Source organism: Bidens hawaiensis, unplaced genomic scaffold (assembly GCF_021521415.1).
Source record: "Bidens hawaiensis isolate Kalapana, Puna unplaced genomic scaffold, B.hawaiensis_p1.1 tig00032041_1, whole genome shotgun sequence".
Classification (NCBI taxonomy): Eukaryota; Viridiplantae; Streptophyta; class Magnoliopsida; order Asterales; family Asteraceae; genus Bidens; species Bidens hawaiensis.
This window is the reverse complement of record NW_027495423.1, coordinates 89,065-107,028: the sequence shown is the minus strand read 5'-3', so window position 1 is coordinate 107,028 and position 17,964 is coordinate 89,065. Positions and strand designations below refer to the sequence as shown.

At 31.8% G+C, this 17,964-nt stretch overlaps 2 protein-coding genes across 2 annotated transcripts; both read left to right on the top strand.

The window, feature by feature from the left end:
- The first annotated feature begins 3,326 nt into the window (after positions 1-3,326).
- LOC143582893 (translationally-controlled tumor protein homolog) lies at positions 3,327-6,043 on the top strand. Its single transcript, XM_077065361.1, has 5 exons — positions 3,327-3,562; positions 4,621-4,639; positions 4,739-4,867; positions 5,633-5,790; positions 5,884-6,043. The coding sequence occupies exons 1-5, from the start codon at positions 3,327-3,329 to the stop codon at positions 6,041-6,043; spliced, it is 702 nt and encodes a 233-aa protein (XP_076921476.1).
- Positions 6,044-8,593: 2,550 nt separating this feature from the next.
- LOC143582891 (uncharacterized) lies at positions 8,594-10,415 on the top strand. The gene is made up of 8 exons (XM_077065360.1): positions 8,594-8,613; positions 8,722-8,849; positions 8,942-9,026; positions 9,295-9,418; positions 9,513-9,613; positions 9,834-10,122; positions 10,223-10,276; positions 10,374-10,415. The coding sequence occupies exons 1-8, from the start codon at positions 8,594-8,596 to the stop codon at positions 10,413-10,415; spliced, it is 843 nt and encodes a 280-aa protein (XP_076921475.1).
- Positions 10,416-17,964: the final 7,549 nt, after the last annotated feature.

Here is a 17,964-nt window from a genome sequence, read left to right as displayed (position 1 = left end):
TTTTTTGATTTTCATTCAAATGGGTGATGTACGTCTCCTCACGTTTCATTTTTAAAATATGAGCATGTTTCTTTCGCTCTTTCGTCTCGACCATTTCCGCCATCTTAGATGACTTGTATTCGACGAAGTTTTCGGCCACTGCTTCCTTTCCAAGTCTTGACGGTTCCCCACTTTTCTTGCGATTCGGCCGTGTGGGTGTGGGTGTGTCTTCGTCGAGATTGTCTTCGGGTTCCTCGTTCAAGTTCATGTTCGGCATGTTGCATGACAAGCCACCGGTAGACGTCGTGTAGTCCCCGGACTCGGAAGTTTTTGATCTTTTTGAACAAGATCCTTTCTTCCTTAGAGCCGTTGGTCCGTTCAAATCGACCAACGGAATCGGTACCCACTTCGCGTGACGTCTCGCTGTCTCCCACGCATCCAAGGAGGGAAAATCCTTACATTTGTAAACTCGAACATATTCGTGCAAAGCGTTCTTTATGATATTTTTCTCGCTCGTTCCGCTTTGTGGAGTTCGAGACTACAAAACATTTAGAAAAAAATATATATATCAAATTGTAAAAATAAAGTACTAGATTATAAAATAAATAAACTAAAATAGTTACCTCTTGGATGTAACAAGCATTAAATTTTGACATTTTTCGGTTCAAATCTCCCCACTTGCCAATCATTTGATCCTTGTTTCGTTCGGTTGCGTCGGGAAGTTGTGAGAAATGGTCTTTAATATGTTTCCATAATGCTTCTTTTCTTTGTTGGTTTGAGTGTTTTTTTGATTCGGAGCAATGTAAATAAGCCTTGGTCAAGGCGACCTCATCGGCCAACCAACGCCGATTACCTCTTTGATACGGCTCCTCATCCGCGGATTCATCTTCATCCAAAGTTTGCACTTCGTGACGAAAAGCACTTGCAAATTGATGTATAACCTCGTTATCGTCTAAAGGATCGACGGACATTTGAGACGGTTAAGACCCAAACGCTTGAAAAGCATTATGTAGATAATTTTGGGTAGAAAAAGGTGGAATATAAGGTCGGTTTTGATACGATTGGTCTTGGGACAGTTGATAATAACGTAGTTTTTGGGAAGGTTGTTGATAGTTTTCCGACGGTTGAAAAGGTTGTGGATAATAAAGTTGTTGTTGGGAAGGTTGGTTTGTGTCGGGTTCGTCTTGTAAGCGAAGTCTCGTCGGTTCGCCAAGATTTTGTCGAACCTTTGGTCGGGTTTGGGTTTTCTTTGAACCCGACCCACGTTTCTTAGAACCCTCCATTTGATATGTTAAAAATGGTGTGTGTAGTAGAAGATTTTGAGTTGGATTTGTGTATGTTTTGAAGATATATTGTAGTTATTTATATAGGTAAAATATGTTTTTTTTTTAATTTTCCCAACCCTCAACGGTCATCTCCCACCCCCAACGGATATATTTCTTGGTTTTCACCCATCACCATGCGTGATGGCCATCACGCAAAGGACCTCCATCAAGCTTGATAGACGAGCGGCGGCGGTGTACAAAACGGCATCACGCGTGATGGAGCACCCATCACGCGGTGCCCCGGATCACCTGAATGAACAAGATTATTTCCTATCCTTCTTAGCAAAACTAATCTTTTTATTATAACTCAATCCTTTATATCTATATCTATATTACATATGAAACATATTAACAAGACTAAATGGTAATTGGCTATTTCCTGCTGGACACCGTTAAATTAATTATCACCGGCCAAAAGTCCTTCCTTCCGGCGAACGTTACAGATTATCCTTTAATTGCTATATCAACATTTTTGCTTCATTAATTCTTGTGCTCGTTTCAGTGTCACTGAGCAATTACTGCTTAAGTCATCCATTAACACCGACTATTCCCTTCAATACCTAATGATAGGAGTTGGCAACATTTGCGATTGCAATTCTGTATTACAAATTTGGTTTCTAATTGCATTCAACAATTCTCTCAGGCAGGTAAATCCGTCAATTTCTTACCGATTATGTTTTTTTATGTTTTGCCTTTTTGTAAATTAGTCGTTCAATTGAGCTGTTAGGGTTCAGCCGATGACACAATGATCGTTCTTTAGCTTACTTCGACCCTCTCATAAATTATTTTCCTTGAATTGGTTATTTCCTTAATTTCATTGGTTAATTGCAGTTTAAGGGCTATTTTTTTTGTTTTAAATCCATTAATCGTGTTTTTGCCTGTTATTTGTTAGATCTTGAAACTGAGGATATGAATTCTTTGGAAGTTTGATGTAACGAAGAGCCAACTTTTCAGTTTTTGAATACATGATAAAATTACATGCCAAATTAGGTCCAATTTTGTTTGTGTTTCTGGTAATTAGGGTGAATTTGCTGATGGTAATTTCTAATTAGGGTCAAATTTTCAGTTTTAGAGATACACTGATGTCACTGGATGCTGATGGCAATCCTAAGAAGGTGAACACAAGTGGGGACAAATCTCAGAAGGATGATGAAGAAGATGTGGCTTTCGATGTGAAAATTTTTTAAAATTTAGTGATGTCATCGGATGCCGATGATGATTCCAAGAAGGTGAAATTTTTTTGGGATAAATGTCAAAATGATGATACTGGGTTTGATATTTTTTCAAAGAAGGATAGTTCTTTAACCAAGCTAAAAACTCCATTAAGTTTGATAAACCGAGAAAGACGAAAACAATCCATGAAAGGGCAAAACATCATCATTTCGAGGCCTGGGATGGTGCTCATGATGGTGCTCATAATCATATCTTCTGCAAATCAGGTATTGTGTTTTTAAAACTTAAAGATCAAGTTTACAACTTGTAATTGTATAGGGTTGTAGACGAGATCGGCTCGTGAGTATTTTTTCAAACTCAAACTCAAGCTCGGCTCCGGCTCAACTCGTTTATTATGTAATATCTAAAATATTTTAGTTACAATTATACTTCTTTTTTTATATATTTTAGTCTATATATAACATAATATGGATTATTTACTTATTTTTTTCATAATTTTATACATAATGATTGTTTCGAATTTATATGTTTAATATATTAAATAAAAAGTATACAATAGTAGTCTTTGTGAGCCGGCTTGAGCTCGACAATGAAGCTCGGGCTAGGATCATTTATTAAAGAAGTTTATATTTAGCCTTGGGCTCGTGCTCGAGCTTTAAACAAGCCGATGTCGAGTAGCTCACTAGTGGCGTCGCTCATTTGCACCCCTAGATGTTTACGACTTCATCTGATTGATTTTGATGGTTTTATTTACAGATTAGTATTGTAAAAACTTGCAGGGAGCTTTGAATTAGTGATGAAGGCTTTTACCAACCTGGGTATAGTGGTGGAACAGACCTACATTTAAAGATGATGTGTCTCGGTAAAAATTGGGACCCCGAGAGTAGCATGTATTCTAAGTTAAGACCGTTTGATAACTCTAAACATGCGGGGATTCTTGATGAGTTTCATGATATGGTTGAAAATGCAATACATGATTCAAACGTGTTTATTCGGGGGAACGTTAGTGGTTCGAATGAAGGCAAAGTTGTTCCTAACATGTCACCTGATATATGCATCGTCAATTTTTATTTGGAAGCTGGCAGGCTTGGTCTTCATCGGGCATAGAAGGAAAGAGATAGAAAGTTTCCTTACGGCTGCAAGCGGATACCTAGAGAAAATACAGATGCAAGATGGATCATGGTTTGTTTCTGTTTTTTTTTAATTAAAATGGATAACTGAAACAGGTGGTACAGATGTGGCAAAATGGGTGGGCGGTCGGGTTCAGCTCCAAATATTTTTTGTCTTGAATTTTTACATTTTTCTTAAAAAGATGGTGTCAACTGTCAAACATGATACAATTTTTTTTTGAATAAAATAATTTAGGAGGTTCATGCCTTAAAAATCATACTTCGGGCAAATTTTGACCCGCTTGGCCCATTCCCTTTAAGTTATTTTCTATACTATATGCGAATGTAGGGGTGAGCACGAAACTGAAATTACTGAGATTTAACCAAACCAATATAACCGAACTCAAATATAAAGACGTAAACGAACTTTAACTGATGTTAACGAACACATTACTGAACGCCCAGCAATAGACATACACAGACGAGGCCTCTGTTCGTGTTCGCTTATTTAATTAACTGAACATAATCCCTTCTTTATGGTTGTTTTTTTATTTAGCGAACACACATTAAACAAACTTCCCACCGAAAGGTTCGCTGAATGTTCGGTTTGTTTACAGTTTCAAACACGCGTAAAATTCACAAAAAAAAAATTAAATAAAAGAACAGTTTTATATGTATAATTGTTGCTCATTTTCATTGGCAGAATACCAGTTTTACCCTTTAAGCAATTTAAGATGAAGATTACTTTGAATTATAACTAATCTAATGAACAGTTTATTTTGTGACATATTCAAAATGGAAATGTGGACATTAATTTGAAGGTGATGAAAGTGAAATCATAAGATTGTGAAATAACATTTGTGTTGATATGTATTCAGGACAAAGATGAAAGTGAAAAGAGTATAAAGAAATGATTACCCGTTGTATCATTTTCGATAGGCGACTCTGCGAAGTTCAAATATGGTGAAACCCGAGCTGAAGATGAAGCAGAAAAATTTACTTTGGAATCAAAGGATGTTTTGATATTTGGCCAGAAATCGAGTTGAAGGAAAGGTATAATCTTGCACTTGTCTTTATTTTGTAAATTTTGATGTTGGAAGTTGTCAGTGAACGAGATGCTAATTACGCGTGTGTTTAATATTATTTGTGCAGTGGGTGGTACAAGGAGCAGTGGCTGTTGACATTGGCGCAAACCCTTATGTAGAAGGAGCTGATGAAGACGAAGGTGTTGATGATCAAGCTGTGAAGGTGGTCGACATTGTCGATACCTTTAGACTCCAGGTAAATAGTTTAATCTGATTATTATATTATGATATGTTATTAAGGTTTTAAATGTTTATATCATAGTTATCAAATGCGATAACGCTCAAAAGCGTTGAGGCTGGGCCTAGCGCTTAGGCGATAAGCGCAAAAAAAAGCGTCCGATTTTAAAAAAAAAAGCGCACATTAAAAAAACAATTTTTTATTAACTAAAATAGAACATCTTAATAAGAAAACTTACATTCATTCTTGAAATAGTTCATAGAACAACCAAACACCAAAATCCAAAACATGAAATACCAAGTACATCTTAATAATTAAAAAAACTTAATCATTAATACATCTATAATAATTCTAGTAATTCAACAACTCTATAAGCATTCATTTTAACAGCCAAGAACAATTTGATCCATCCACAATTGAAGCATTAACACATCTATCATAATATCCAGATTTCCAAAAATTAAAAACTAAAACTTAATCACGAATTTTGAATATTGTAATCATTTAGTAAGAAGTCAAATGATATTTAATACACATGGGCAGGTTGGGAACAAATTATGGTGCTTTAATAGTGGAGTTTTAGACTTTTAGGTACTCCTAGAGAATATGAACAGGTTGTTTAATTGATATTTAATATGCATGGGAAGGTTGGGAACATATTAATGGGCGCTTTAAACATCTGAGGCATGCAACTCGCAGTTAATGCGCTTAAGCGCAAAAAGCGCTCGATTTTTAACAACTATGCTTTATATACATATTTATAAAACTATGACGCACATGTAGGAACAACCCCCTTTTGACAAGAAGCAGTTTGTTGCATATATCAAGAAGTACATCAAACTTATTACCCCCAAGCTTGATGAAGAGAAGCAAGCTTTCTTTAAGAAAAACATTGAGGCTGCAACGAAGTTGCTTCTCTCAGAGCTCAGTGACCTTCAGTTGTAAGTCTCGGGTAATTATCTTTTTTTTTTTTTGAAAAAACAAAGATCATGTATTTACGTGTGTGATTAACTGATTATGACATGTTTTTGCAGTTTCGTTGGGGAGAGCATGCATGATGATTCTACGATAGTGTTTGCTTACTACAAAGAAGGTGCTACTGACCCGACATTTTTGTATTTTGGTGTGGGGTTGAAGGATGTTTGTATTTTTCGAGTATCTTTTATAACTATTTTGGATATTTACAAATGTTAAAAACAAGGACATCAATATGCTTTGGACGTTGAGTTTGGACACATCAGACCTGGAAGCCGAATCAATGTGCGCAAACAGTTGTTAAAAGCTACTCGAAAAATCCGTTTGAATTTGGGCTTGACTATTGGTTTTTGATGACAAATTGGTGTTTACTAGATCATTTTGATATTTAATATTTCGTTTATGTTGGTATTTTTATTGGTGGTAATCAAACTTTCATAGTTTTCTGTTTAAATTGTCAGTGATTTTGCTAATAGACGAATTCATGATAACAATACCATGCTCAATGCATCTATATAAAAAATGGTGAGAGTTTTCATCGCTTTTTAATAGTTACAAAATTTGACAGCTTATCCATATTGGGGAGTTTTATGATCCATGTAACCCCCCCCCCCCCCCCCCCCGGGGTTTTTTTTGATCAATGGTGCTTTAAAAAACATGAATTTTGTTTTTAAGGTTAGGCTTTTGTTCAAATATTGATAATACCGCTCAGGTTTTGTTATTGAAAGGGGAAACGTCAATATTCTTGGTCATTGGTTAAGGGTTGATCTTCAAGAACCTTTTTGAGTGTGTTTGATTGCTAACATCTCTAGAATTTGTATTGGTCTGATTGTGTTGTATAGATGAATTGACAACATGAGACCAGAAGACGGGTTAGGTTAAAATACCATGCACATTGTGGTGTGCTTTTATTAACATTAAACTTTTAATATATTTTATAAAAAAACATTTAATTAGGCATAGCAATGTGTCGACTCCAAAGGGGCAGGGGTATGTCTTTAGCAGGTTAGGGTTTGCAATTCAGAAAGGGGTGGCGGCGCAACTTGTTGCCCGCCTACCTGCTATATTGATGTAATATCTATGTTTCTACATATTGGAACCCAATTTGTGTGTAATTATAATAAATTTCCATTAGGGTTCCTATAAATGAACAATATCAATTGTCAAAGTAATAGAAATGAGTCGCTACAAATGTTGGTATATAAATTTCTTACTTTTTCTATCGTAAACTATACCAACTAGCAAATGTGATACCATAATGAACCGTACCATTAGCGAGCGATTCCAGTTATATCCCCACCGCAACGCGCGAGCTCTTTTACTAGTTATTGTTTAACAAAGTTCATTTTACATGTTTAATATATTTTAATGTTTTATGACATTTTAGAAATTGATCAACCATTTCTCATATAAAAATTTAAAATATTCAATTAACATAAATTAATTACACGTTTAATTACAGACCTTTAATTTAAGGGATTCAGATTTGTAAGTTCTGCAAGTTTTCAAAAGTTATAGTAATCCCAATATATTTGATAACTCTCAACATAATATGTCATTTAAAAAACTCAAGATATTATTGAAACAACTTCCAAAATAATTTATTCTCAAAGTAATATTGAAACAACTTCCCTAAAATATAATATTAATATCACGACATTTGATTTGTCAAATTTCAAACATTCTTTATTAAATATTTCCAAAAAATCTATTATAAAACTAATACTTAAACAACTTCCTTAAATATGGTACTAATATCACGGCATCTGATTTGTCAAATTTCAAACATTCTTTATTAAACATTTCCAAAAAATCTATTATAAAACTAATACTGAAACAACTTCCTTAAATATGGTACTAATATCACGGCATCTGATTTGTCAAACTTCAAACATTACTTATAATCATTCTTCGATAAACACATTATTAATTCTCATATTCTACACCAATACTTTTACATTCTAAATCTTTCTCTCACTCACAACAAGCAATCTTATCATAGCAATGTCTCTAAGGTTAGTATTTCTTATATAAATGATAAAAACTTTATAGTTCTATTGCCTTAGTAACAAGAACACTGATTTATATTTATTTTCATTATCAGCATGGTTTCTTCCTCAAGTATCACCATGTTCAAAGGCTTGAACATTAATAACTTGAATTTCACACTTCAAGGCCGAGTCATAAGGTTATGGAGGATGCATGTAATAAAGCGTCCAACTGATACCCATAGCGTTGAAATCATACTTATGGACAAAGAGGTATCGTAAACTTTTATTATGTATAATAATATACTTTTCATACCTGATTCATATTTGAACCCGTGTATTTGATTTCTTATATTTTCAAACTTACAGGGTTCGAAGATCCAAGTTTCTATTGAGAAACAGTGCTTGAAATCTGATTTGGTGAAATATCTTCAAGAGGGATTTTCCTTGCACATATCCGAAGCTTCACTTGCTCGGAATGAAACTTCTGTGAAGTTTTGTAACAATCCCTATAAGGTTATGTGGAATTGAAGCACAAAGGTTAATGCTTGTGTGGATATTGGAGTATCAAATAATGGATTGTCATTTGCTTCTTTCCAAGATATCCAGTTCTTTAAACTTTCATTCGATGATTCTTTTGGTTTGTAAAATTGTTATCTATTGTTCTTATTTATCTAAACAGTTTTTTTTTACATTTTTTACCTAACATATTAATTATATTTTTTTTCAGATATTTGTGGATATCTAATTAATGTCGGTGAAGTAACGCATCATAAAGTCTATGGAAAAGATTCAAAGGCTGTAATGATGACCATTAATGATATCGAGTACTGACAATTACTTAATATTTCTTACTTAAATCATGTATTTGTATTAATTTATATTTAACTTGTAATTCTAATGTCATAGGGGAACTGCTTTGGATTTAACCCTGTGGAATGAAAATTGCAATCAACTCAGTAATTATAAAAAGGAGAATCCAACTATTCAGCCGGTGGTTGTTATTTTGTGGTTCGCAAAGTACAAGAAATGGAGTGGTATTACTTTTCTTTCCAACCATATAATACGAAAATTTATTATTATATGTTTAATAATAAACGAAAACTAATATGTTTGACTTCTTTTGTAGGTAAAGCATCGATATCCAATATGTTTAATGGAAGCAAGCTTCTGATCAACACTGATTCAAAAGAAATTCAAGACTTAAAACAAAGGTTTGGTCATTTGTTGTTATACAATATATACTACTTTTCATTTATATAAATTTTAGGACGTTTAAAACTAATACCATTTCTCATACTTCATTTATATAATATTTAGTATATATCATAAACGTTTTCGTTTTGTTTTAATCTCATACTTTGTTTTAAGACGTATCACATTTTAGTATATCATAAATGTTTCATTATATTTTAGCATATTATAGATGTATCATTTTAATATTTTTGTATTAAATAATTTATTGCACATCCTGCTTTCAAGGATAGATTGTGGATCAATGTCAAGCCAAAGTCTAAGCTGTGAGACTGTTGTTCACAGCATCAAAAATGAATTTCTGGTTATGAATGAGTTTAACTGCATCGCTGAAATTAATAAATTGAAGAAGGTATTAGTTTACACTTACAAATTAATTGATTTTTTATATTTTTTTAGACTATATATATATATTGATTATTTAAGTTGTTTACATTTAACTGTAGGTTCAAAACGTAATTCTGCTCGGAACCATTAAATCTATTGAAAAAAAAAAGATTCATGGTATTTTCTTGGTTGCTCTTATTGTACGTGTAAGGTCGAACAGGTATGGACCCTCGGTCCAAAATCTGATGGATCGTCGAAACTGCTTTATCATCTGAGATAACTTGTGGGTCGGAGAAGTGTAAGACTAGGTACACATCTGTTATTCCGAGGTATTTTCTCTGTTTTTTTATTTAAATTTGTTTACATATTTAGTATACATTTCGTATAATGAACAACTTCATGTATATTGCATTGATAATTCTTTTTTATTTTGTTTTTAGGTTTCAAGTAATAGTAACTTTACAAGACTCTACTGGTTTTTGCTTTTTGACATTGTTTGACTCAGTAGCGATTAAGTTTTTGAATATTTCTTCAAAAGATCTTATGTCCCTCTATGGCAAAGATCATACAAGCGACGCCTTCTATCCGTCCGAATTGGAAACTTTGGTTGACAGGAAACTCGCCTTTAAGGTGCAAGTCACAAAATACAACCAAGATAAGCCATCCAATTACTTCAAGGTACTAAAAAATACTGATGATGCTGAAGTTATTGAGCCGCTTGATAAAAAGGTAATTGAATTGAAGGTGATAACACAAACTTTAATAATTTTACACAATCTATATAATATTTGCTTGCATCATTTTAACTTTTGTCAATTTCAAAATTTAGGATGGTGATTCATTTTCTTTTGACAATGACGATCAGCAAACAATAAACCTAAAGGTAATTGTGTATTGTATAAAGTCTACTACTAATGCTGATGCATCTAATAATTATCTAATGCAATTGCTTTTCATAAGTTTCCATTCAAATTCAACAGAAGACAGTTTCCGCTTTCGGTATGCTTTGCTATGACGATTAACAAGAGCCAAGGGCAATCTCTTTCCAGGGTTGGCTTGTTCCTCCGATTTCCTATTTTTATTTTTTCCCACGAGCAATCATATGTTGCGTTATCCAGAGTAACCAGCAGACGTGGTCTTAAACCATTGATATTGGATGATGAAGGGAATACCTGTGATAAAACTATAAATGTTGTATATAAAGAGATTTTCTCAAATTTTTAAATTTAAAACTCTAAACTGATGATTGTTTGTAATATGTATTTAATTTCTTTTTCCCTTTAATTTTGTAAATTTATTTCAAATAACAAATTTTAGAAGTTCTTATCAATTGAAAATCCCATGTATTACACGGGTTCAAAAGCTAGTAATAATAATAAACAACGCTTAGGAAAAAAAAGGAAAAGAAAAAGAGAGAAAAAGGAAAGAAAATCTATAATTAAATAAGAGTTTTGAGGTGCAGAAACATATTCATATATAAATATGTTAACTGAAACCATAAGCATAAACGCACCTTGGTGGGATGGTAAATCCATCGTTGTGTGAGCGAAGGGTCACGGGTTCGAGTCTCGGCCTTCGCATTTCATTCCTTATTTAAGGAAAATCAATTGAGCCTGGTTCTATTCGATTAAGACCCGGTTCGGTTCGATTAAGATTCAGTTCGATTAGCCTGGTTCTATTCGATTAAGACCCGGTTCGGTTCGGTTCGATTAAGATTCAGTTCGATTAGACTAGGCCAGTTCAATCTGATTGGTTCAATACTCTATTATAATCTCTGATATGCCCTATTATAATCTCTGATATGCCCATGGACTGATTAAGCCTAATTCTTAACTAACCCAAGTTAGTCCCACATAATAAATCAACCTCATCAACTCCTTTGTGTCTAGTTAAATTTTTATGGACAAGCTATATATATATATATATATACACACTAGTTTTTGTCTCCTGTATTACGGGGGTTGTTTAAATTTTCTGTTTCTAATATTGTGAATGTATTTTTTTGGATTTTAGTTTATTTATTGTAAGAAGTTAATAATATACTTGAACCTATTTTGATTAATTTATGTTGGGTTTGTTCATTTTGTAATGAAACGTTTAATGAATTATCTACTTAATTTTTATATTTATTTGTTTATGTTCATTTGTTATAATTTGGATATTATTTTGTGAAACTTTTCATTTAAGTTAAACTTAAAAGAAAAAAGAATCGTGTAACTAAATCCATATTGAGAAATTAAATTACGGTTTGATTACGAGGTTTGTTTTACATTTCTAATATTGATATATTTTTATTGTATTTTAATTTTATTTATTGAAAAAAATTAATAATATACTTAAGGTTTGATGATGAAAGAGTTTCACAAATAAATGAGATGTTATAACCCGTTTAAAAGCTATATGGGTTTGATGAGACCCATGACTTGCTTTTTTTTTTACTATAAAAGTGTTTCATAATTATAAATAATATCTTCTTTTTAAATGGATATTAATTTTTATTATATCCCTATTTTATAAGATTTTTATATCAAATATTTGGTGAGATAAAATTTTAATATAATGAGATGTTTAAATGTGATTTTATAATCTGCTTAAAAGCTATATGGGTTTAATGAGACCTATGTTACTATAAAATTGTTTCATAATTATAAATAATATCTATTTTTTTAAAAAAAAATTGGCAATTAATTTTTATTATATCCCTATTTTATAAAATTTTTATATCAAATATTTGGTGAGATAAAATTTTAATATAATGAGATGTTATAACTTATAACCCGCTTAATGGCGATCTGGGTTTGGTGAGACCCATACCCATAAATTTGGGTCAAATGCATGAGAAACCACCATTTACAAATAAAACAATCCGGTGGCTTGAGAGTTTGATGATAAAAGGGTTTCACAAATAACTAAGATGTTATAACTCGGTTTAAAAGTTATCTGGGTTTGGTGAGAACCAAGACCCGCTTATTTTTTACTATAAAATTGTTTCTTAATTATAAATAATATCTTTTTTTTAAAAAAAAATCATATAATATTATTTAGTATATCCTGTTTTATAGGATTTTCACATTAATAATTTGGTGAGAATAATTTTTAATTTAATGAGATGTTATAACCCGTTTAAGCAAAATCTGGGTTTGGTAAGACCATACAAGTGAATTCGGGCTAAATGCATGAAAAGTCTCAATTTAAAAATCAAACAAATCTGGTGACTCCAAAAAAAGGGGGAGCGACCGCATCACGACACGTAGGATTTTTATGTTTTCGTTTATATATTATATATATATATATATATATAAAATAAATATGAGCACTTAATAAATAAAATAAAAACATACATTTGTTAAACAAAGTAACCCTGGTAGATCCGTTTAACTATACACGCGAGCCTAACTTAGCAAGTACGTTAGTAAACTAAAATACCAACTTAATTAATTACACGATTAATTAACACACACACACACACACACACACACACACACACACACATATAACAGTTAGCCGTGCACAACTAAGGAAATGGATTACCGTTAGCTCCGAATGTAACCGAATCCATGTGAGTTTCTAGCCCCATTTCCTTGTTATGTTTTCGGGGCTGTGTGCATACTTGATGCGATTAGTTAATACACTTACCTTAAGTGGTAAGTGTATGATATGTGATTGTCTTATGTATGATGTATAAATTATATATGAATGCTATAGAAAAGATTGAGAGTATGTATGAAAGTTTATACATATAAAAATGAAGAAATGTATGGTATGTTGTACGGAACAAAGGGACCAGACCTTAATAATATCTGTGAGGATAGGGACCATACCCTAATAATATATGTGAGGATAGGGACCAGACCCTAATAATATATGTGATGTTCAGGACCAGACCATTATAATATTTGTAAAGACAGGACCAAACCCTTACAAAATCTGAAACACCCTAAATTTTTTTTTACATAATACTTTTACAAAATACACATCAGAGTAGGTCCCAGTTTACATCCAAAACATGTTACTTGTGGTGACGTTTTATTTTATAAAAATATATATTGTACAAAAAAAACATATATGTTTAAAACAAACTTTATTATACAAACTATTAAACATGAGAGTATGGTTCTCTTGTCAGTCCAGTCCTGTTCATGAAGCTTTAACCATTTATGGGTGTTTTTCCTGAAAACATTTTAAAACATATTTTTATTAGCTTTTGCTAAGTACACCATTTCTAAAAATATGTTTTGTTTTCATTTGAAATTTAACACTAAAATATCTTGGGATTTCAACACCCGAAATCCTTATTTCACTCCACGTTATTCTTTAGGAATTCAACACCCGAATTCCTTGGGATTTCAACGCCCGAAATCCTTATTTTCACTCCTTATTATTCTTTGGGAATTCAACACCGAATTCCTTATGAGATCATTTTTAACCCTTGAGGGTTATTAACTCCCCCTTTTATATTTGGGGTTCAACACCCGAACCCCTTAAGATTTCAACTCCCGAAATCTTTTTATATATAGTATTAATATTTTGGAGTTTCAACTATCGAAATCCTCGGGACTCGTAACCCATATTTTTATTAGAGGCATACCACCATATTTATCTTGAAAATATAGCCTCTTTTTAAGCCACACATTAATTCACATACTTGGACCCACAATCATTCATCAAATAATCATATATATGCATATCAACATAAACATATATGAAACGTTTGTAAAAATAACATGATTATGGTCCCTGTACTTACCTTATAGTATTAGTAACTTGAGTGTAGGTGGCACGCTGCTAATTATTATAATAATCAAAACCGTCTTCAACTTACACAACTCCTTGACTATGGCTTAGAATTTACTTCTATATAGCTCTTAACTTTCTTCTCAATATTTTCGCTTTCAGTATACAAACCAGGGAAGCATATATAGTGCATATACTACTACTTTTTCTTACTTAAAAACTTGTTCGTATATACTCATTTAGTTGTTGGTTTTGGTTTATCAAGATTCTGGCCAACAAAGGTTATATATATATATATAGGGGTGGGATTTAGAGAGAACTCTTTTTAAAAAGAGAACTAGAGAACTAGTAAAGAATTATTTTTAACTATTTTTAAAAAAATATTTTGTGATTTCTTTTTATTTCCTCCTAATAAGATGATATTGTTCCTAAAAAAAAACTTGTCGGTGTAGTACTGTAGTGCATATGTACACTAATGCCTATTGCATATATACAATAGTGTTTTATTGCATATAATACAACACAATTGCATTATCCAATACACACTATTCAATATATGCAAATACAACACTAATAATTGTATGCCAAACACATTATCACATATATGTAATATAACACTAATGCACATATACACTATATCTATTTTTTTAATTTTTGTATATAATATAACACTATTGCAAGTATACAATACAAACAACTATATTCAACACTATTTAAAATATCAAAATGCACACTATTGCACATATGCATTATAAAAAAAGTCGGTGTATTGCATATATGCATTACTCGTTAATTTTTTTTATTATTTTTTATTTTTATATTTTTTTGTGGTGAAGAATAACAACATATAAGAAGGATGAAAGAAAAAAAATTTAAAAATATTTTTTTTAATTGTTCTCTCCATAAAATGGAGTTCTCTCATGATCCTCTCCCTATATATATATATATATATATATATATATATATATATATATATATATATATATATATATATATATATATATATGTAGGGGATGGATCTTGCGAGAAGTGCGAGAAGTGAAGGTATAACTCCATTAATCCCTAATTTCACTCATTTTCATATGATGTTACATACATATATGTAGGTTGGTTGTATTTGTAAGTCCCGAATCTGGATCATTACAATATGATATAAACTACGAGTATTGGTGCGGAATGCCAACACTCGGTGATTCAAGAACACGAATAAGAACAGTAAAAGTAACACGGAATTGCTTCAAAACACACGTGTATTATTGAATACGTCGGGTGCTTAAGCACTTACAATACTTGATAATAATACTAGGAATGACCAACACTCTAGTTCTGCTCACTCTCTGCTAATTATGTGAACAACCCTTACCATATACATTACATGAACTATATATAGGGAAACCAAAACACCTACCTACAAACATATAAATGTACCTATCCACATTCAAACCTATGTACCTACACACATACAAGCATACATACACATATACAAACATACGTACACATATACAACATACGTACCCACACACATACATATGCACCTACACATAAGAAAGGGAGTGAAATTAGGGATTAATGGAGTTACACATTCACTTCTCACACTTCTCGCTGTAAAAAAACTTCTGAAATGATCCAATACATATATATATATATATATATATATATATATATATATATATATATATATATATATATACTACCTTGTTTGTTGGTTAAGAATGCTTCCTAAGGAAGCTTTTTCTTTCTTATCTACATTGAGATAATTATCACCATTTATCCAAATATCATTCCTTGTTCCTTACGCATACCAACTTATCCTATCTTGATTTTTTTATTTTATTATTAATATTATTACTATTATAATATTACACTTCAACGTTACTTTCACTATTAATTATTATTATTATTAAAATTATTATTATTATTATTATTATTATTATTATTAAATAATACAACGTTGAGAATTATATGTTTACCTCAAACATTTTTTTATAATAGCAATATTTTAGTTTTCACTTTATATATTTAAACGTAATTAGATAATACCAGATTTTCGTTTAAATGTCTCATATTTAAATGAGTTGTTTTACCCGCTATTTACTTATTTACTAATATTTGAAATATATTGTTTCAAATATTTTATTTTTATCCATTAAACGGGATGTTACAAAATCTGTGAGGTTATAGGGCGGAAGGCTCTTTAAAAAGAATGGTAGTTATGTATGTATCATGTAAGTATGAAAGAATGAACGTATGAATGTATGTACGAATGTAATATGAACAGGTTAAGTATGTAAGATATACATATCTTCGGGTAGGTATATAAGTATGTGAACGCATTGTATGTTTCCTGATTAACAAGAACTCACCCAGCGTGGCTGACTTTTAATATGCACGCAGGTGAATAGGCTAAGGCAACTCGCTTGAATAAAGACACATGGCATTGGACTGAAGATGCTGGCATCTTGAGAAGAATGTTATGACGTTATATTTAGTTATGTTTTTACTTTGAAAGACAAATTTGAAAGATGTTAAGACAAAGTTTAGTATGTTATGTAATATATGGGTGAAGTTTAATATTCCGCAAAAAGTTTTAATTAACTCTGATATTTAAAACTGTATTTATGAGTTAATCCAACATCCGAAGTAGGGCACCGGGAGCGGGCCTTACAAGTTAGTTCATAATACACAACATCCAAGGGGTAAATAATTGTTGGGTTGGGGCCTTTTGTAAGTAAATAATGTGTTAAGTATGATTATTAAATGATATTGTTACAATAATAATCTATATATTTTCTTAAGAAAACGGCTTATGAGGATTGATATGTTTTAAGACAATTATTATGACTTTTCACCAATTTGATCAGGTCAACAATTTGACCTATGTTTCTTTAGTTATATATCTTAGCTTAATAAAATGGCCCATTGGATATCAAACATAATCCAAATCGACTAATTTGTATATAATTGAGTGAAGATCGCCTCCATTACTAACAAACAACGGGTACAAGCAAACCCGGCCTTAGCCCAAGTTTGTCCTAGGACTGCAAAGGGCCTACTTGGAGTTTCTTTTATCAAAGTGTGATGTTTTCAACCCATCCGAAACCGAAAACCGAGAAAACCAAACCAAAATAATCAATCCAGAAAAAAACTGGCCGTCCGGTTCATGTTTTCATAAAAACCTAACTTGTTTTTCGGCTTCGATTTGCATTTAATTAAAACCGTAAAAAACTAACCGAACTGAATTAATAGTTTTTATATGTAATTCTGAATTTAAATAACTTATAAAATCTAAATAAGTATTTTAACCCAAATTTATTATAAACAATTAATTATTAATTAATAAAAGGATTTAGGTAAAAGTTCATATTTTGGACCAATTTTTGTGGCCCAAAAATTTCAAACCTAAATGGCCAAACCGAATAACCAAAACCAAACGACTTTAAAAAGGGTATTTGTTTTTATTAATCAAAACTATCATCATTTGGTCAGTGTTGGTCCCAACTAGCGAATTGACTTTTGACGGTACCATCTTTTACATTGTGTTCCTCATATCATTTAAGGAATGAAAGGAAAACATTTCCATTTCTTTCCTTTCTTTTCTATTCTTTTCATTTTCCTTTCCTTTCCGTCCATCCAATTGTAGGTCTCGTGAATGAATCTAACAACTAAGTTTATCAATCCGTAGCTTTGGTAAGCGGAAATCAGCAAAACTACCAGGATCTCGGATCAAGAATGCAAAACACGGCGTAGAGAGAGAAAGTATGAGAGGTAGGAAGAGAGAATGGAAGAAAAATTTGGGAAAGCATTGAATATAATGTGCTATATATACTCCACGTCCCC